At 40.9% G+C, this 21,350-nt stretch overlaps 1 protein-coding gene across 1 annotated transcript in view; it reads left to right on the top strand.

Moving 5' to 3' along the window:
* Positions 1-3,961: 3,961 nt before the first annotated feature.
* Positions 3,962-21,350, top strand: part of LOC308557492 (cell cycle control protein 50C-like) — a gene marked incomplete at both ends in the record, with an annotated part of 29,097 nt that continues 11,708 nt past the window's right edge. The window contains 5 exons of the mRNA XM_081137996.1: positions 3,962-4,153; positions 8,916-9,026; positions 14,263-14,364; positions 15,782-15,869; positions 16,275-16,415. Coding sequence (XP_080994122.1) covers positions 3,962-4,153; positions 8,916-9,026; positions 14,263-14,364; positions 15,782-15,869; positions 16,275-16,415 — 634 coding nt within the window. The remainder of the gene's footprint in view (positions 4,154-8,915; positions 9,027-14,262; positions 14,365-15,781; positions 15,870-16,274; positions 16,416-21,350) is intronic.

The raw sequence follows: 21,350 nt of genomic DNA on the forward strand, positions 1-21,350 counted from the left end.
AATGTTAATTCATCTTATTACTAGCGATGTGAACCTTATTCACCTGGTTAGAGTAATGTTGCTGAATTTCTCTCCTGTAAAGTTACTAATTTTCCCTTTGTAATTAATATCTATATTGGGGGGAAATGCTTTGAGGCTACACAAATATCCTGTTTTCCCTCATACGTTGCCTATTAATTTTAGCAACGTTGGTAGTTCTTGCCTGATACCATTATTACTGTAGTGTTTTGCTGTTTCCCTCACTGCTTCAACATTTATTAATTGGAATTCTTCTGTAAGAAAGAGCTGTCTCTTTTCTTCATTTACTTGTTTATTCAGTTGTTTACTTACATCACTATGGACTCATGAATGTTTATTTTGTTCTGAGTTATAACCCAGTACTATTGTTATTTTGTTAATCAAATTCACATACTTTTTTACTCATTTAAATAATGTTTGTTGTTTACCCATCTGTGTCAAGCAATATTTAGGGCTTTCACTTACATATAATCTGTGATGTTTGATCGTTGTCATAGTCCTAAAGGAAAAGTATTATTATTTGTATTTTATAAATGTTGAAACTGAATCTCAGAAAGGACACACAGTTTTAAGTAGCAGAACCAGGAATGCCCAGATCTCCCATATTCACTTCTGGATACCATTGATTGCCTTTTCAGGGATCCAGGTATATAAATCAAATTTTAAAAAGATGCCACTACTGGTATATAAAATTCCACATTTGAATACTATGAAATTTTAAAGAGCCTGGCTGTCTAGCAAATCATACTCCAGCAAGCACATTTCTGCACACCGGTGACTTGCTGCTAGTACACCTCTGTTGTCTGGAAGCCATACTCAGGAACTCAAAGGGAAAAAAATTAACTTCCACTCTGCAGGACCTGACTCAGGCCCAACCAGTTAGAGGAAAAAGAAAAAGAAGCTACCACAAAATGAAAATGTACTCAACTGTGGCCAAACTTAGCCCTGTTGTTTTCATCTCTTCAATCCTAACATGTGAGACGTCCTTGACCAATAGTAAGAAAAAATAGAGCAACATGCTTTCCTAAGACAGGCATTTAACTTCCTATCAATTAATGTGTCTTAGATTTATCTGGAAGAAAACATCAAGCATGATTGTATAAAAGGACAGATTTGGAAATTGAGACATCTAGTCTGTGCATTTCAGAATTCAGACCAATCCACTAAGCCACTCTTGATTTACCAAAACCACACACATATAACCACTTGCTGATTGTATACTCATATTTAGTACATTTGCATCCCAGCAGTTAATAGGAAAAGGCGGTAAAATATGAAGCAATTCCATATATATTAGATGACTGGTAATGCCCGAGGAGGCTATCTACACAGTGGTTAAAAGAGAAATGAAAGCAAGGACTTTAAAAATCACTCTCTGAACTTTCTAATGACTGCAACACAACAGCTGCCAACAGATAGTCATGTCCATATCAGTTTAGAGCGGTGGCTCTCAACCAGAAGAGATTTTGCCCCCCAGGGGCCATTTGTAATGTCTAGGGACATTTTTGGTTGTCACAACTAGGGGGCTACTACTGGCATCTAGTAGGGGGCTGTGACACATTTAGTGGGTGGACTCCAGGGATACTACTAAACATTCTACAGCCCTACAGGACAGCCCCTCACAACAAAGACATCTGGCCCAAAGGTGGATGTTGCTGAAGTTGAGGAACCGTTCTAGAAATGTGAAAAGCAGAGCCTATGGAGTAGAACTGTGTGCTTGAAATAGGTTTACTTAAAAAGTGAGAAATATGTAAATACAAAAATACCTATAAAATGTGTATCTGGTGATCTCTCAAGAAAGAATGTTGCCCCAGAAATATTTTTCTTACTACCTGTGATGGTGAATTTTATGTGTCAACTTGTCTGAGCCACAGGATGCCCGGATAGTTGATCAAATATTATTCTGGGTGTTTCTATGAGGGTATTTTTGGATGAGGTTAATATTTAAATTGGTGGACTTTAGTGAAGCAGATTGCCCTCCATAATGTGGGTAGCCTCATTCTATCCGTTGAAGGCCTAAATAGAACAAAGTTTGAGGCCCCCTCTCCCATCCCCCCACCAAGTAAGAAAGAATTCTGCCTTCCAACTGAAATATCAGCTCTTCCTGGCTGATGGCCTTCAAACTGGGACAGCAGCTCTTGCTGGTTCTACAGCAGCTTTCGGCCTTCAGACTCAAATTGGGACACCAGTTCTACAGAGTTTGGACTTTCCAGCCTCCTCCATAATCACGTGAGCCCCTTCCTTATAATCTCTTTCCTTCTCCCTCTCTTTCTGTCTCTCTCCCTCCCTCTCTTCCTCTCTTCCTCTCTCACTTTCTCTTTCAGTGGAGCAAAAGTAGATATACAGTTGGTATTGAAAATAATACAATAATAAATAATACAAGAATAAACTTTCGCACACTCACAACTGTAAACCTACATTTGCCCCACCCTGTATATAATCTATTGGTTCTGTTTCTCTGGAGAACCCTAGCATACTAGCTGTGAACCTCCTTTAGTTTGGGATTTTGGTTAGTTTGGTTTTGTTGTTTTAAAAAAGCCCAAGAAATACAGTTCTTATTGGTTCACTACTATGCATGACCCTTTTGCTAGGCATTTATCTATAGTAGTATAATCCCAACCAATGTTAGGTAAAGACCTAGATTAAAACACCCCTGATATTTTGTGGGCCAACCTTGCACACATACTCTAATCTTATAAGCTATTACTGGCTTTTAAACCCAAGCCCTTGACCATGTTTATTTAGGTAAACCAATAGTAGATGTAAATTAGAAGTGTTCACTGCCATCTTAACAAGGCTGCCTGATAACCAACAGCCACACTACACTGGCTGCGGCCTCCCAGCTGGATTCTAATTACATGCTGAAGAGTTTCCATTGGTATTGTGCTCTTCCCCAAGTTTGCAGGTGGGAGCTCTGACTCTGAATTCAAAACCTCCTAGTGTATTTGCATTTATTTTATATTCTTTTAAACTAGATGCATTTGCCAAAGCCATTGCCTTCTTTAATACAGAAACAGTCCAGCATGGTTTCCCTGCCTGATGTTAACCAAAGAGGAAGATTAGAAACTCACCTAATTTTTAAAAAATCCTAAATCTACATCTTAAATGCACCTTAAAGAACAGAAAGGAAGTAACAGCCTAATGAAAATGATGTTAGTGGGTTGCTAGTAAGTAGGGGGGTGGGGACAAAACCAAAGCAGTAATACCATATTATAATATTGGACATTTCATTGTTATCTGTCTTTTTCTTCTGCCTCATTTGGGCTACTCCAAAGCATACACTTGGGAAAGGGTTAGGAGAGATGTTTTAATCTACGGTTTTTTTACTCTAGTCTTTCTTGTGGATGAAAAAATGGAAGTTGAGATTAACCATCTGTGTTCTACAATCCCTGTTTGCGTCTCTTTCTCATGATCACAAATAGCAAAGTTAGCTGTAATCTGAGAGCATGTTCCCAACTTAATTTATATTCATGTCATGGGATAGCCACCTTTGGAAAAAAAATATACTACTATATTTTTTGTATTTCTAAGGGTTTAGGCAGATTTTTAAAGTTAAATTTATTTTCCCCATTTCAGGAAGGTCTTGCCTTGAATTAGTCACCACATCCCAGAAGTAGCCCATTAGAACTGCTTCCCAGTGTCACCAGATGTTGGTTTACCCAGATTGCTGGGGAGTGTTCCTCAGCATGGCATGTAGCACAAGCTTTTGAACCTCAGTGAAATATACCTAGTAGTGGCTGATTGAAGAAAATTGTGCTCCTCCTGGATGTCAGGTCTGGTTAAGAAATGATTCAGAAAAAAAAGAAATGACTCAGGGAGCTGGAAGACTGCAGCTACGAAGGAAGATTCACTTCATTCTTAATATTGTCATTATGAGGGGTTACTGTGAGTAGTAATGTTATACATGTCTTAAAAGTCTATCTCAGTCACCTGCAGGACCCAAATGGACAGGCAATCCCAGACACAGCTGTCCCGATTGCCAGACAACTCTGCCTTTAAGCAGCAGCGATTACCGGCCTACCGGCTGCAGCTCTCGGCCACCAAGGTCCTGTCTGGCTTCTTTGCCACGGGAGCATTCTGCCTTGTCATGGGCATCATCCTCATATTGTCTGCCAAGAGCATCAAGGAAATAGAGGTTTGTCTCTTCTTATGTGTTTAATGCAATTTCTAAGAATTTTCTACTTTGGGACTGTAAATGAGTGGTCCATTTGAGAACATCCCCTCACCGGGGAACTAAATGAGACTGGAACATCCCTGTTTTGGCTGGCAGGTGCCTGTGGTGACAGAGCCTGTGTGTTATTCATCCGTTTCCCTCCTGAGGATAAATCTCTCACACTGCTTGGCTCAGCCATACTTATTTACAGGGTCTGGGAAAAGTCAGGTTTTTATGCTGGCAGAGGATTGAGCAAGCACTTTATAGAGGTGGGAGCAGAGGCAAGGCCAAGTGACTGCCAGGTGCCCATGAATCATATTAATAGGAAGAGTGAAGAGCCAGCCCCTGGCTGGGTGGCTCAGTTGGCTGGAGATTCATCCCACACACCAAAGGCTGCAGGTTTGATCCCCGGTAGGGGCACAAATAGGAGGCAACCGATCGATGTTTCTCTCACATCTCTCATATCCATGTTTCTCTTTCTCTCCCCTCCCCACCCCTCCTTCCTCTCTAACAATTAATAAAAACATATCCCCTGGTGAATATTTAAAAAAAGAAGAGCGAAAAGCCAAAGATAGACGTCTTCAGTTTTGCCCCACTTTCAAGCATAGTGTCTTTCCCTTTGCAAATGAACTCTGAGTTCATCACTTCAGTCTCTGAAAGGCAAGAACCAACCCAAATCTTTCTGGCCTCTTAGGGACACTTAGCAAAATAAACCAAGTTATACTCAGTGAGGAAAGCTGAAGCCAAGGGCACACCCCTCAGTCACAAGCCTTTTGTCCATATGATTAACAAGCTGTTGGAGGATGAGAGCCCCAGAAGCTTGTCTGGGAAGAGCTGGTCTAAGGTTAAAAGGGCCATGCCCATATTCAGTCTAATGAATTAAGTAAACGTCTTATCTAAATCAACTCTGAGCAGATTCCCAGACATCCCAGGCTGTGTGACCTTCACTCCAAAGGCAGCCATGGAAAGCTGATCTGTTCCCTCTCCCCCACGTGATTAGTGGCAAAATTGTGAAGGCCAAGCCTGTCAACGTTGATTTAACATTCAGGAGTGTGTGAAGGTGCTAAGAATTCTGTGGGGTATGCAGATGAGGCAGGTAATTAAAAGTTGACTTCTGCCCTCAGTGAGCTAATGAGAGAGTAGGTAGGACAGTGTGTGATAGGAACAGAGAGCTCAGCCATGCCTGACTTGTTCATGGTCCCCACAACCCTTATACTGTGCCCAGAACATAATCACCACAAAGTTACTGAAAGAATGGATTATAGCAAACAGTGAGGACTTTAGAAAGGAGGACATCAGTTCAGGCCCCACTCCTCCTGTTCCTATTCCTATTTATATTTTCTGCGACCCTCTCCAGCTCCCAGCAGCTTCCCTCCCCAGCAATTAAGCTCACCTTCACACAATGGAGTCCTTCAGCCAGAGCTCACGGGATTTGCTCATTTGGGACACAATGCCCTTTTTAAAAAGTCCGCTCTACCATTTTCAAAGAATTCAACTTTTAAAAAACAGAATGTAACAACATTTTAAAATCAGAATTATTCCACATATGTTGATAACCCTACATTTTGGAAACAGTTATTTTCCTCTGTTTGATGATTGTTTTTAAATTTCTCTTTATTGTTGAGAGTATTACAGGTGTCCCATTTTTCCCCCCAATTGACCCCCTCCACTTTGCTCCCAGCCCCTCCCCAGGCCTTCACCCCATTATTGACTGTGTCCATGGGTTATACACATATGCATATAACTTCTTTGGTTAATCTCTTCCCACCCTCCACCCCCCTTCCCTCTTTCCTCTGAAATATGATCATCTGTTGCATGCGTCAGTGTATCTGGATCTATTTAGTTCGTCAGATTCTTTTGTTCATTAGCTTCTTCTTAAAGAAAACCCTTCAACTTTTCCTGTAGTGCTGGTCTGGTGCTGATGAACTCCTTTAGCTGTTTCTTATCTGTGAAGCTCTTTATCTGACCTTCAGTTCTAAATGATAGCTTTGCTGGGTAGAGCAATCTTGGTTGTAGTTCCATGTTTTTCATCACTTTGAATATTTCTTGCCAGTCCCTTCTGGCCTGCAAGGTTTCTTTTGAGAAATCTGCTGACAGTTGTATGGGTGCTCCCTTGGAGGTAACTAACTGCTCTTCTCTTGCTGCTTTTAAGATTCTCTCCTTGTCTTTAACCTTTGGCATTTTAATTATGATGTATCTTGCTGTGGGCGTCTTTGGGTTCCTCTTCTTTGGGACCCTCTGTGCTTCCTGGACTTGTAAGTCTATTTCTTTCCCAAGGTAGGAGAAGTTTTCTGTCATTTTTTTTTCAAATAGGTTTTCAATTTCTTGGTCTCTTTCTTCCCCTTCTGGCACCCCAATAATATGAATGTTGAGCTTCTTGAAGTTGTCCCAGAGGCTCCTTATACTATCTTCATATTTCTGGATTCTTTTTTCTTTTTGCTCTTCTGGTTGGGTCCTTTTTGTTTCCTCATGTTCCAAATTGGTGATTTGATTCTCAGCGTCCTCTACTCTACTGTCTATTCCCTGAAAATTATTCTTCATTTCAGTTCGTGTAGCCTTCATTTCAAATTGGTACTTTATTAAGTAATTGATTTTCTCAGTTATTTCCCTAATAGTCTGTTTAAACATCCTTATAAACAAAATTCTGAACTCTCTATCTGTTAGCTTGCTTGGATCTATTTCATTTAGTTCCTTTTCTGGAGATTTCTTTTGTTCTTTCCTTTGTGACATGTTTCTTTGCCTCCACATTTTGGCTGCTTCCAGGTATTTGTTTCTATGCATTAGGTAGAACTGCTATGTCTCCTGGAGTTTGTAGAGTGGCTTTGTGTGGTAGGTGTCCTGTAGGGTCCAGTGGCTCAGCCTCCCCAGTCCCCTGAGCTGGGCCTTCTAGGTGCTCCCCTGTGTGGGCTGTGTGCACTGTCCTGTTGTAGTTAAGACTTGGTTGCTGTTGGCATCCCTTGGAGGAACTGACCCCCAGGCCAATCAGCTGTGAGGACCAGCTGCAAGTACAGCCAAAGAGCTGCTGTGCTGGAGACACCCCTATGGAGCAGGATTTACTTCAGTGGAGCTTTGGTGTTCACCAAGTGCGCCCCTTGAGTGTGTCACTCGTGGATGTGGTAGGGTTGTAATCCAGTGTGTCCAAGTCTGACCACCAGGTGCGCTGTCTCTGGGGCCTCCCGGGAGGTGCAAAGTCAGCCTCTGACTGTGCCTTGCCCAGGGCCACCCAGCAAACTGTAGTTGGCTGCTACTTGTGCTGGGCTTGGAGGTGTCCAGGAGAGGCCAAGCTATGAGCCAATGCAGGCTGCCGCTAGTGCCCGGCCTGGGGCCCCTTATCAAGCTGTATGGGGCACGCTGCTGCTTATTTGAAAGATTTTAGGAAAGTCCTAAGCATGGGGCTCGAGAGGCCACTTGCACAGAAAAGCCCCTGGAAATGGCCTGGATGAGCTGCAGGTGGGGAGGGGCGGGGCCTCCAGGAATCACGGGGCGGGGCCACAGGTGAGAGTCAGGTGCTGGCGACTCAAACATGGCGTCTGCCTGCCGGCTGTGTGCGGGGAGGACTCGCCAAAGGAGCCATGGCCTCCGCCAGCCCTTCTGCCTGGGAGGAAGCCGCCCCTCCGCCTCTCGCCCAGATCTCAGGCAGGTTAGTTCCTCCCCGAGTGTCCCAGGTCCTTTCAGGCTGCTGCCCGGCGCTGGGCTCAGAGGGAGCGTCCGGGTGAGTCCGTGCCGGGCCCTTTAGGAGGAGCTGCTGGGGCTCCCGCAGCCTCCGAGACCCTCAGCCACAGTCCCCGCTGGTTTCACAGCCCGGAGTTGTGGGGACGTCTCTTCCTGGCCCTGGAGCCCTGGGCTGGGGGCCTGCTGTGGGGCTGGTCCCCTCACTCCTCCGGGAAACCCCCACCGCCGAGATTTCCTCCCGGGTTTAAATGGCAGCCCCGGGTGTGGGCCCGCGGCCGCGTCTCCGCGATTCAGCCGCGATCCGCCCGCATCTCCGCCCCTCCTCCCGCTCTCGGTGCTTCTTCAGCTCCCTGGTTGTGGGGCTTCTGTGCAGCCAGGTTTCAGGAGGCTCTGAGTGATGGTGGTTCTGTATTTGAGTTGTAATTTTGATGTGGTTGTGGGAGGTGGCGGGTGCAGCTGTTACCTACGTCGCCATCTTGATATGTCTCCTGTTTGATGATTTTTTTAATAATGTCCTCTAGATGCCGTGTAGAAGAATTCATTAATATAAATATTTTCCATACAATAAAATGGAAAAACAGTGTAGTGACTTCCCCATAAAGCTGATTAGACCCAAGCCATAGGCCCACTTCTTAGGAGACCTTGACTAATACTTTCCTAATGACACCTCTTTATGATCCAGGCATAAGGCTTCGTCGCAACAGGTTACGTAAATATGCAATAAAAACACTGGTCAGTGGCAAGATGCCACAGATCCCAAAATGAAAGGCTGCATGAAGGCCCACTCCTCCGACCACCGCAGGAACATTGGTCCTGAACAGTGGGCTGCCCTTTACTCGTGGCCAGACCACATGCCCTTGACCCAGGCAGCCTGAAGACTGGTGGACTCAGGGCTTGACTTTAGATACATACGCAAGTAATTTTTTTTTAAATTAAACATATTGATGTGACATTGATTAATAAGATTATATAGGTTTCAAGTGTGCGGGTCTATGATACACCTTCTGTATATTGCAATGTATCCATCACCCAAAGTCAAGTCTTCTTAATTGTTCTTTTCCCTACCTGACAGATTAATTACACATATACATGTGCAAATTGTGCAAAACTGCGGGAACATGCCATTAATTTTAACAAAGGATGCACCTGCACCATTCCTTTCTACCTGCCAGAGAAAATGCAAGTAAGTGAAATTCAAGTGCCTTCAATCAGCTATATGCTGACCTCCTCCTATTTCATGATTTCCACCTAATGCTTCCCAAAACTGAATACAAAAAATAAGGCAAGGTAGGGCTGAGGGGAGTCTTACAGCGTTTTGAGTTCATGTGCGACTCCTCCCCCTTTTTACCCTTTGGAATTTTGTTCTCTTTTGTTTCTAAGTTTCCAGATTCTTTACCTACCCAACTTTGTAACATAATTCTTAACATCAATCCTATGTCAGCACAAGAGGGGATCGTAGAGATCACAGAATCTAACCACTCATTTTAGAGTGAGAAAATTAATGAGCTAAGAGGTTAAGTTACTTGACCAAGGTCACACAGTGAGTTAGTGTCAGGGGTCACACACCTGATGGGATTCTTCTTGGGTCCCCCCAAGTCATTCTACATATGCAGTTACCTAATCCCTAAGTCAGGTCTTGGCCTGGTTGTCAGGCACTGTGAGAAATGTCAAAGAAATATTAAGGGAGTCCCTGCTCTTGGGCTGATTAAAGTTGTGTGTGTTAGTCCAGGTCCTCTGAGAAGCAGATGCCAAGACAGGATTAGACATGCAAGAGATTTATTGGAGGAACTGCCTGTAAGGAAAAGTGGGGAGGGAGCTGGAGGAGACTGAGAGAGCCGTCAGACCACAACACAGCTCGCCCCGGCCCCCATAGAGGAGAGGGAAGGGAAGAGGTGGGAAGGGGAGAGGGAGAGAGGGAGAAAAAGAAGACAGCTAGGGTCTTAGAAGTGCATTCTTAAGAAAGTTTCAGAAGGCTCAGTGAACTTGCAAGACTACCAATGACTTGCATGTGGATAAGCCCAGCAGTGAGTCCTCCGCGCCTCGTCAGCCCACCAGACACAGGTGGTGGGTCACTCCCTCACCCCTGACATACTTTCTTCTCTTGGCTTCCAGGACACCGCTCTCTTGGAATTCCTCCTGGCTCTCTGGCTGCCCTTCTTTGGTTTCTTTGCTGTTCCTCCTCTTTTCCTCAATCTCTGTATTGAGATCTGCAGGGTTGTAGTCTTAGTCCCCAGTCTTCTTCTCCTCTCTAATAAGCACTCACTTCCTTGGAAATGTCATCAACCTCTGGGCTTTAAATGCCATCCATTTCCAACGCTTATATCCCTAGCCCAAACCTCTCTTCCACTATCCTTTCTTGTATTTCCAGTTGCCTTCCTGGTGTCAAAATTTGGATCACTGACAGATATATGAAGCTCAACATTTCCAACACTGAACTCCTGACACCCACTTCTCCCCACCAGAAAACACCCCATTCCACCCACAGACCTCAGCCTCAGCTGATAGCAGCTCCATCCTTCTGGTTCCCAAGCCAAAGGCCCAGAAGTCATTCTTGACTCCTCCCATTCTCTAACATCTCACATCCAGTCCACCCTGCTTGCTCTACCTTCAAAATGTATTCAGAGTCTTCCCACTCCTCCCCTCTGCTACTGCTACCTAGCTCCATGCCACATTCAACTCTCCCTTGAATTTCTGCAACAGCCTCCTAACAGGTCTCCCTGCTTATATCGGTGTCGCAACAGAGCAGCTAGAGTAAGCTTCTTATTTTATTTTTTTAAAATATGTTTTTATTGATTTCAGAGAGAGGAATGGAGAGGGAGAAAGAGAGATAGAAACATCAATGTTAAGAGCCACTGATGTGCTGCCTCCTGCACACCCCCTCTTGGGGATGGAGCCCACAACCCGGGCATGTGCCCTGACTGGGAATCGAACTGTGACCTCCTGATTCATAGGTCGACATTCAACCACTGAGCTATGCCAGCCAGGCTAGAGTAAGCTTTTATTTTATTTTATTTACAGAGAGAGGACAGGAGAGGGAGAGAGAGAGACAGAAACATCAATGATGAGAGAGTCATTGATCCAGTCCACGACCTGGCCGTGTGCCCTGACCAGGAATCGAACCCCGATCACCTGGATCCTAGGTCGATGCTCAACCACTGAGCCATGCCGGGCCGGGCTAGAGTAAGCTTTTAAAGCAGAAGTCATTTGAGGAAATTATTCCTTTGCTTAAAAATCCCTGCAATGGCTCCTGTTTCCACTACGTGAAAAGGCGTAAGGCTTTACAAGGCCCTACATGATCTGGATTCCTGTTTCCCCTGCGACCCGATCTCTCCATTCTCTTCCATGCACCCCTACACCAGCCACACTGGACTCCTCATTCCTCAAACAAATTGGACATGGTCTTGCCTCGCTCTCTTACCAGATATCTGCTTGACTACTTCCCTGCCTCCTTCAGGTCTTGGCTCAGTTCTCACCTCAGTAAGGCCTACGCTGGCCAGCCTGTCTCATACTGCAGCTTGTCTGCTCACTCCACCCCTGCACTCCTGATCCTTGTTACCATGCTGTAAGTTCAATGTTTTCCATAGTGCTTTTAGCGCCTTCTAATATATTATAGAAATTAACAGTTTATTATACAGATGTAGGGCTTGTTGTCTTTCACTGTTGTATCCCAAGCACTGGTAACAAGGCCTGGCACACTGTAGGTGCTCGATTAATGTTTACTGAATGATCGCATGAATCTTCATTTCCTCCATGGTGCATAGCACAGTGTGTTTCACATGGCAGATGCTCAGAAAATGTTCCCTAGAATATTAAATGAATGGAAGAAAAATAAAGTGCTAAATTATATGGCTTTATGTTCTAGGAGGCTTTGGTTTTATGTGTCTCTTTCTTATTTTCCCCCTTGATCCCAGAAGAAAGCATGTTAGTATCAGTAATATTCTGAACTCATCTGTATTGATTATGGGTAGCTCTAATCACTTTTGTAAATCAGGCATAAATTGCAAGGAAATTACTGAGTTGTACTTGGGTTATAACTGAAATCTATATAAAGCCATGGGGAAGTTTTACAAATGTGTGTCCTTTTACTGTAGGTCAAAATTCTAGTTCTCCACAGCAAGAGCCTTCCTCAGCTCCCCATGCTGCCCCCCAAAGTAAAAGTTCACGTTGCTTAATTTGGAGGGGAGGCTTAAAACAACAGAAATTTGTTCTCTCACAGCTCTGGAAGTCAGAAGACTGAAATCAGTATGTCAAGCAGGGTTGTTCCTTCTTTGGGGCTCAGAGTATTCAAAGTTTTGAAGAAAAAGATCCAAAGGATAAAACCTTTAAAGGGCTTCAGTTCCCATCTGTATCCTTTGAAACCCCAAAGGCAAATGAACTGTTACCAGCTGCTAACCATTCCTTTCAGGCAATGGCTTTCCCGTAAAAACCCAACCAACTGCTTAGGGCAATCACAGGGCCTTCTCACCAGTTAGCACACAGGACGGGCGCTTGGCAATGAGTCCACATGAGACTTCGCCTTAACCTCAGAATCCTGCACTGAGAGCCACTGGTGTAAATAGAAGAAACTCCATAAAGTATGTGCCTCCAGGACTAATCAAAAAGGTGACAATCTTTGAGGCCTTGTTAAGCTAAAACTTGGACAAAGAACCATTAAAAAAAGGTTATGAAAACACTCCTGTCCCTAGTGTGGTGTGTTCTCTGCCTGTTTATTTTATCATCTATATGAATATATAGCTTTGGGTAAGTAGGATTCTCTTTTTAGCTTCCAAGAAAATGTATGGTAAATTCCTTTCTGTGGATTTCATATTTTCTGTAGTTCAGGGTCAACAATAGAGGTTTCCCCTTTGGGTGAGGAAATGTAATCAGTCATTCCTGCTACTCCTGGCTTATTCAACTTCACATCCATGCTCTCTGTTTACTATGTTGCAGCGTGCCCCTGTTGCAGCCCAGCATCTCCCCTTCTTGGTGTTCTCAAGATTTTCCTCTTAAAAGTGATGAAGCTCGCCAGTTGTTTTCTGTAACTGGCCACACTTACCATGACCTTTATTTCCAACCTGCCCTGGGTACCAGCCCCTGTTTTCCATACTTAACCTCTTGAAGGTCTTTAGGGTGGGGCCAAAAGCCTTTCCAAATGCTGTTCTTGCAGAGTAAGAAAATCAATTGACTCAGGGAACTGTAAAGGAATACTTTAGTAGTTCTGGCACTGAATAGAGCACGTAACATGTGGGAGGCACTTTAAATAAATGTTAAGCTGTCATACAGTTTTGGATGCAGGCCTTATTATTTTGGAGGTAGCTCATATATTAATTATAAACAGCTACATTGGACATTTCTATTTGCATTATATATGCCGATAGTAAAATCTTTGTCAAGTCTGCGTAGAGAATTTCCAGGGCCGTGGTATGCTACCGTGAAGGTAGAAGCATGAGCGTAGCCTGTGGCTGGGCGTTCTCCTACAGCAGTATACGTGAAAAGGCTTGCCTCTTATGGCAGCCAGGCTACTTATAGCTAAGGGGAAAATCACCTTTTTTTGGATCAGTGAATTATTCCATTTTTTGTCCATACAAGTGGTTCGCCATTTCTTGAGCAAGTACTATATGCCAGGTACTGTGCTAGATACTAGGGATAAAAAGACAGAAACACTGGGAGCTGGACCACAAAGAGCCAGTCTCATGCCTTTCACATGCCCAATGCGCACACACCTGAATATGCTCAGTGGCTCCAATTTTAAATTATGCTTCATGGGTTTGCTTTGAAATCACATGACTTTGATGCCTACCTACCACAACCCTTAGGAAAATATTTTTCCTAGTATTGCTGGGAAATAATATTTGTAAAATCAAATTTTATATATTGAGAATACAAAGCCTGATTATAAAACATTTTCAAGGCAGGAATGCAGTAGCCCTTATAAAAGTATTAAAAATAAGTGATTTAGTCATTCTAATAATTCTTTATAGACCAGGATTTTCCAACACTGACTTTTTTTTTAATTCAGGCAAGCAACACTTTTTTTTTTAAATCCTCACCCAAGGCTATGTTTATTGATTTTAAAAAGGGGGAGGAGGCAGAGAGAGAGAAAGGTCAATGTGAGAGAGAAACATTGATCAGTTGCCTCCTGTACACACCCCAACTGGGGATTGAACCCAAAACCTAGGTCTGTGCCCTGCCCGGGAATCGAACCCGCAGTCTTCTGGTGCATGGAATGGTGCTCCAACCAACTGAGCCGCTCTGCCAGGGCTCCAACATTGATTCTTAAAAGGGATTTCTTGAGTTTCTATTTGACATAAAGAAACTTTTCAGTTCCCATCATATTTTTCTTTATGACTTTTTATATTTTGAAAATCCTGCCTATGTTTATTAATATTCCAGTTTATTTTTCTTACTCTCATCTTACTTTTCGCTTTTCTCCTTTACAGGGTAATGTTTATATGTACTACAAATTGTATGGTTTCCATCAGAACCTTTATCGATATATTCTCTCCAGAAGTAACAGCCAACTGATGGGTAGAAATATAAAGGTAAGGCTTTACTTTGGCATAATACTCTTTTTTTTTTTTTAAACCAGATGGATCTTTCAGTCTAAGAGTATGGAAAACAAATTCAAAAGCTAAGGTTTTGCCCAGCCGGGTATGGCTCAGCAGTTGAGCACTGACCTAGGATACAGGAGACTGCAGTTCAATTCTCTGTCAGGGCCCATGCCCGGGTTGCGGGCTAGGCAGCTGATCAGTGATTCTCTCATCATTGATGTTTCTCTCTCTCCCTCTCCCTTCCCCTCTCTGAAATCAATGAAGATATATATACATATATAAAAGAGCCAAGGTTTTACAAAACAGAACTGTCCATTTCATTCTTGTGAAAGTTGAAGGGGCTGGGTATTCAAGATAGCTGCTGTTAAGAAAAGGAGAACTTTCCCTCTTCAGAGCAGTTATGAGAATCTTGTCTGATTAAATGCCTATCCTTTCATGCACCAACCATTTTCTTTATTTTACAGAACTTTATATTAAAATTGGATACATATTGGATTGTTCAAATCTTGGTAATACTGAATATGTCAGAAGGGCAAATCTTCAAGTACTTTTCAACACAGTTCAGGAGTTTGTTTGTTAAAGTTGATGGCATACTAGACTGACACATTAATTAGATTTCAGTATTATTTCTTCACACATAATTTCTGTAGTTATCTTTAAAGTTGCCCGTTTTAGTTGATGGAATCACCAACCATGTTGATAGTAACTGAGAGATTTGTCTTAATCTGGCTCACACTGTATCTAGCATTGTCTTTCCTATAATTGGGGCCTTCAGTCCAGCCAAATTTAAAGAAGTTGGGCTCCACTTGAATAAAACCCTTTGGTTTAATTGGATACCCTTGCAGACCTAGGAATGCAAAATTTTATTCTTGATAGATGATGTTTAGCATATTAGCAAGAAAAGCAAGGAGGAAACCTTTTTTCTATACTGACATTATTATATAAGAGTGATAAATTATTTTTAGCAACCATTCTTTTAAAACTATATTCTGGTTTAGGTAGATAAGTCATCTCACTATAGGCTCATGATTTTTATACTTTTTGGAATATAAATTGCACTTCAATAAAAGCAGGTTTTAAAATGTATTCCAGTATAGACTTAGGGTGATACTTAGCACAGCCAGCAAGGTACAGTTCCTTCCTACAGACATATTTGGCATGCTATGTATTGTTAATGAGGAAAAAAACTGCATGTGTGTGCACGCGCGCACACACACACCCTCCAAAACACAAAGATTTTCTAGTCTAAGTGAGCTGGAAGCCTGGAGAAAATCAGTTAGTAGTCCATAATCTTGGTCTGTGCCAATAAATCAGTGTGGGGAAATTTACGTTGCCAGTGTTCTCACTTTCAACATTTCAAGGAAGTTTAGCAAAAGCACTTTTCAATCATGTATCCTCTTGTATCCAGGATGTTGGAGAATGCAATTCATTTAGAAAGACCCACAATGGAACCCCCATCTGTCCTTGTGGAGCTATTGCCAACAGCATGTTCAATGGTAGGTGGATTTTTTTCTATCTCCATGCTGTGCCCTTTCATAAGTGTGTAACCTAAATGTTCAGAAGATCATTTCTGCAGCAGAGGGGCCGTATTTTTTTTTTTTTAATTTTGTATTCATTATCCACTGACTTACAGTATCTCATTTGCAAGTAAGTTCTTTCTTACTAGAGTGTCAGAGTAGTTAGGGACATGAGTTCAATGGTGCTTAAGAGTATTTTTCAATAATTGGGCCTTGGCAAGAAATTTCATATAAAAATAGTATTGTAATTCCAGCATCTATGGGAGGTAGGCATGTTGAGAGCCTGCTATAACCCTGTTTTATTTTTCATTTCTAGCTTTGCATATCAGAGGGTGGCAAAAATGCTTGCTTGCATCTCTAACACAATTTTTAATTTCCTTACAGATACCATCATTCTTTTGTACAACCTTAATTCATCTATATATGTGGAAGTCCCAATGCTAGCGAATGGAATTACATGGTGGACAGATAAGTTCATCAAGTTTCAGAATCCAGTTTCAAGTGATCTTCCTAGTGCATTTGCAGGTAAGATCCATACATTAGCTTAACACTTTTTATCTCTTTGTAGAAACTTTGGTTTTTATGTGTGAGAAGATATTTATGATTCCTCCTTCTTTCCTTCTTTGTTGGCTTCCTTTTTGTTCTAACTTTCCCTACCTGTGGACACCTCCATCACATACCTGTCAGACACATGAAATAATCAGTGCCCTGGTTCCTTCCAGTTTACCATTATAAAAAGTCAGTGTTTTAAGAAACTTGTTGATTCATCTAAAATTAGGGTGAACACATAATTTACTGTCTGAACTGGTGCACTTTTGAGAATGAAAGGGAGCACTAGAATAACTAAAGTTATATATTTATTTGAAATCTTTATTTATTGATCAATAAATTAACATTACCATTTTTGTAGGCCTATAAAATAATTCTGTTACAAACTACTTTAAAAATGAAACTATTTAAAATATTAAAATAACATGCCTATGTACATTAAACCAACTTTTTAAAAAAAAAAACTACTTTATTACCAAAACATTAAAAGACAACATAAGCAGAATATAATTTTGGATACATAGTCACATACTTTAATCAGTTTCTTACCCATATCTATCTTCATTACATACCCCTGTATTTTTCTAATGAATTTTTTATTCTTTTAAGAACTATTTTATTAAAATAGTCTTCTTAACTTTTCTCAAAATTATCTACAGTCTCTTTTAAAACTGTATTTTATGGTTAATCAATTTGAACTTGTTAACACCTTTAATCCGTCTTTTATGACCCTGTTTTTTTTAATTGAGAAAATATCTATAGGTGCTGAGGTACCTGTTATGCTCACAGCCAGTTTTACTGAATGGAGGATGTTCTCAGTTTCAGTTTTTTTGTGTTGAAATAGGCTAATATTGTGACCCAAATATTTTCATAGGGACTGTCTTTTCAACTTCACATTTTTTTCTATTTATGATTCTTTTGGATGTATTACTAAATTTAGATGCTACAAAATCTTAGACCTTCTTGATATCATTTAATTCTGGTAGAGAAGAAAATTTTACTTAGTTAAAAATAGAAGCGCCGTCAAAATATACATTGAGATATTCTAAAGCATGATTATATAATTTAAACTTAAATCTTATACACATTTTGAACTCTCATTATATAATATGTTAAATTATTCCCTTGCTTTTATACAGGTAAATTTCAATGTCTTCTTGTTTGCTATTTACTAAATCTTCAAAAACTTAAGTTCTTTGGCATTCCATATTTCAGATACTTTAAAAAAAATTTTCAACTACTTTGAAAAAAAGTCAACCAAAAATTAGATGGCTCATTTACCAAAAAAAGTTTCAGTATCATTGTAGGACGCATTGTTTGATATACGAAATAGTTCTTCAAGGGCTCAAGCATTTTTAAAATTCTGGTTGGTGATGTGTAGAAAGACTACATATACTACTATGCTGAAGAATTTATTTCATTAAGCATCCATGTCATTGTAAAAATTTTGCAGTTCAATTTTTCTGTGAATACATAAAAATACTCAACTTTGCACAACTACAGCTCTTATTTTAATTAATAAAATATCATAGCTTGTTTGGGTATAGTCAAACAATTTTAAGTGCATTTCTCTTTAAATTTCTCAATTAACTAAGAAAGTTATCTTTACTCAGATGTTGTGCTCCACCAAATTTGCATTTATACTATCACTACAAAACCAAAAAATTTACATTCAATTGTTTAATTTGTAAACTGAATTTATACTAATATTCATTTTAATGTCAGAGGTTTTATCTTCCAAGATTGAATATCCAAAGGCTTTGCTCTGATTCCATGAAGAATCAAACCAAAAAAACCAAGTCATTATTATAATTAACTTACTCTGATTTTCTGTTTGAAGCATCTGAAGACACTGATGTAAAACTGGCTTCATTTAACTGTTTACAAAGTTCTTTTGTGCTACGGGAGCCAACACATTAGAGGTTTCTTTTGATTATTAAAAAAATTATAATAAAAAAGTATAACTCGAAGGAACCTCATTTGATCTAAATGAAAAGTCAAGTCATACCCACATAATGTTGAAAGTGGACCTTCTGTAGCTGCACAAGGTAAAGCACTGTCTTTGGATGCACTCTTTTCAAAATAAGCACAGACTTTGGAAGTAGATCCTGAGGTTCTACAGCAGATTTATGTCTTTTGATTTTCATGTGGGACATTGACATCGTGATGGTTCCCATGAGGGGGGGTCAATGCCAATTAACTTTGCAAGTATCATATCCATCAACTTTCTTGAGAAACTCTACTTAATTTTACATCAAACATACCATTTTTTAACTCTTTACAGCTAAAGGGATTTACTAGCAAATAAAAAACTGATATCAAACAGTAAAATGGTTATATATTTACATTATGTAATAAATAACAAAACCAATGTTGTAAGAGAATTCAAGCTACTCTCAGCAAGACTACTCAGCATCTCTTTCCCACACTATGTCATGTACATATAGCATAACCTATAATTTTCCATGTTTCCCACTGATCCCACTGACATGCAGTCAGACAGCTTCATGAATCTCATAGGCCAAGACAGAGGCTCTGGCTTCGCTGGCTGGAATGTCGAGCAGCTGGCAGAATTCACAGGGATATGCTGCTTTGACTGAAAGGGTCTCTGGTTATCTTTCATTAATCACAGGTTAAAGTAAGCACGCCATTCACTGCACATGGGTATCTCACACACTGTGTAAATTATTTGTTTGGGATAAGTGCTAAATCAGATGGGATAACAGACAACAGGTAATTTGGCATGTACAGTCACTATATAGTTGAATTCCTAGGTTTGGGGCTTTTTCATTTTTTACTTTCATTAGCATTTATTTTATGCTGAATTTACTCCTGGACCATATTTGTGTGTGTGTGTTTTTTAATTGAATTTATTGGAGTGACATTGGTTAATAAGGCAATGTAGCTTTCAACTGTACAGCTCAACAAAACTTCCTCTGCATGTTGCATCATGTGCTCACTGCCCAAGGCAGGTCTCTTTCCATCCCAGTTCATCTGCCCTTTGCCTTCTTTCACTTCCCCCACCCCCTTCCCCTCAGGCTATCACCGTACTGTTGCAGTGTCTGTGTGTGTGTGTGTGTGTGTGTCTCTCTCTCTCTCTCTCACACTCTCTCTCTCTCAATATATATATGCTTAATCCCTTTACCTTCTTTCACCCAGTCACCAACTCCCTCCCCTCTGACAGCTGTCAGTCTGTTCAATGTATTTATGCTTCTGTTTCTCTTGTTTGTTAAATTATTTTGTTCATTATATTCCATATATAAGTGAGATCACACTGTGTTTGTCTTTCTTTGACTGGCTTATTTCAGTTAGTGTAATCCTCTCCAGGTCCATTCATGCTGTCACAAAAGGTAAGGTTTTCTTTTTTACGGCCTAGTAGCAGTCCATGGTGTGAATGTCCCACAGCTTTTTTATCCACTCATCTACTGATGGCCACTTTGGCTGTTTCCAAATCTTAGCTATTATAAATAGCGCTGCTATGAACAAAATACATCCAGAGACATGGAAGCATGGAACAGACTAATGAATCTCAGAGGGAAGTGGGGGGTGAGGTGAGGAGGGAGAGATTAACCTAAGAATTTATATGCATATATGCATAACCTATGGACACAGGCAATAGTTCTGTAGGCCCGGGTGGAGGGAGTAAATGTGGGAAAGAAAGAGGACATCAACTGTAATACTTTCAATAATAAATATAATTTTTTTTTTAAATCCCTTTTTTTAAAAATATATCTTTTATTGATTTCAGAGAGAGAGAGGGAGAGGGAGAGATGGAAACATCAATGATAAGAGAGTCATTGATCAGCTGCCTCCTGCACGCCCCCCACTGGGGATCAAGCCCACACCCCAGGCATGTGCCCTGCCACAGAATCAAACCACAATCTCCTGGATCCTAGGTCGAGGTTCAGTCGCTGAACCATGCCCCTCCAGGCAATAGTCCCATTTTTAATTTTTTGAGGAAACTCCATACTGTCTTCCACAGTGGCTGCCCCAGTCTGCATTCCCACCAGCAGTGCACCAGGGTTCCCTTTTCTCCACACCCTCGCCAGCACTTGTTTGTTGATATACTGATGGTAGCCATTCTTTCATGGCTAAAAGAATCTTCCCTCTGAGATTCATCAGTTTGTTCCGTGCTTCCATGTCTCTGGATCTATTTTGTGATATCTCATTGTGGTTTTAATTTGCATTTCTCTGATATTAGTGACGTTGAGCATTTTTTCATGTATCTATTGGTCATCTGAATGTCCTCTTTGGAGAAGTGTCTATTCAGGTCCTTTTCCTATTGTTTAATTGGGCTGTTTGTCTTCTTGTGTTGAGTTGTATGAGTTCTTTACATACTTTGGAAATTAATCCCTTATCATGTGTCATTGACAAATATGTTCTCCCATGCAGTGGGTTCCCTTTTTATTTTGTTGATGGTTTCTTTTGCTGTGCAGAGGCTTTTTAGTTTGGTGTAGTCCCATTTGTTTATTTTTTTCCTTTGTTTCTCTTGCCCTAGGAGATATATTGGGAAATACATTGCTACGAGAGATGTCTGAGATTTTACTGCCCATATTTTCTTCTAAGAATTTTATGGTTTCACAACTTACATTTAAGTCTTTTATTCATTTTGAGTTTATTATTGTGTATGGTGTAACTTGGTGATCTAGTTTTAATTTTTTGCATGCACCTGTCCAATTTTCCCACCGCTATTTTTTGAAGAGACTGTCTTTACTCCATTGTATGTTCTTTCCTCCTTTGTTGAATAGTAATTGACCATAAAGGTGTGGGTTTATTTCTGGGCTCTCTGTTCTGTTCCATTGCTCTATATACCTGTTCTTGTGCCAGTACCAGACTGTTTTGATTACAGTGGCCTTGTGGTATAGTTTGATATCCGGTAGTGTGATACCTCCAACTTTTTCCTTCTTTTTC

Source organism: Miniopterus schreibersii, assembly GCF_964146895.1.
Source record: "Miniopterus schreibersii genome assembly, chromosome: 5".
Classification (NCBI taxonomy): domain Eukaryota; kingdom Metazoa; phylum Chordata; class Mammalia; order Chiroptera; family Miniopteridae; genus Miniopterus; species Miniopterus schreibersii.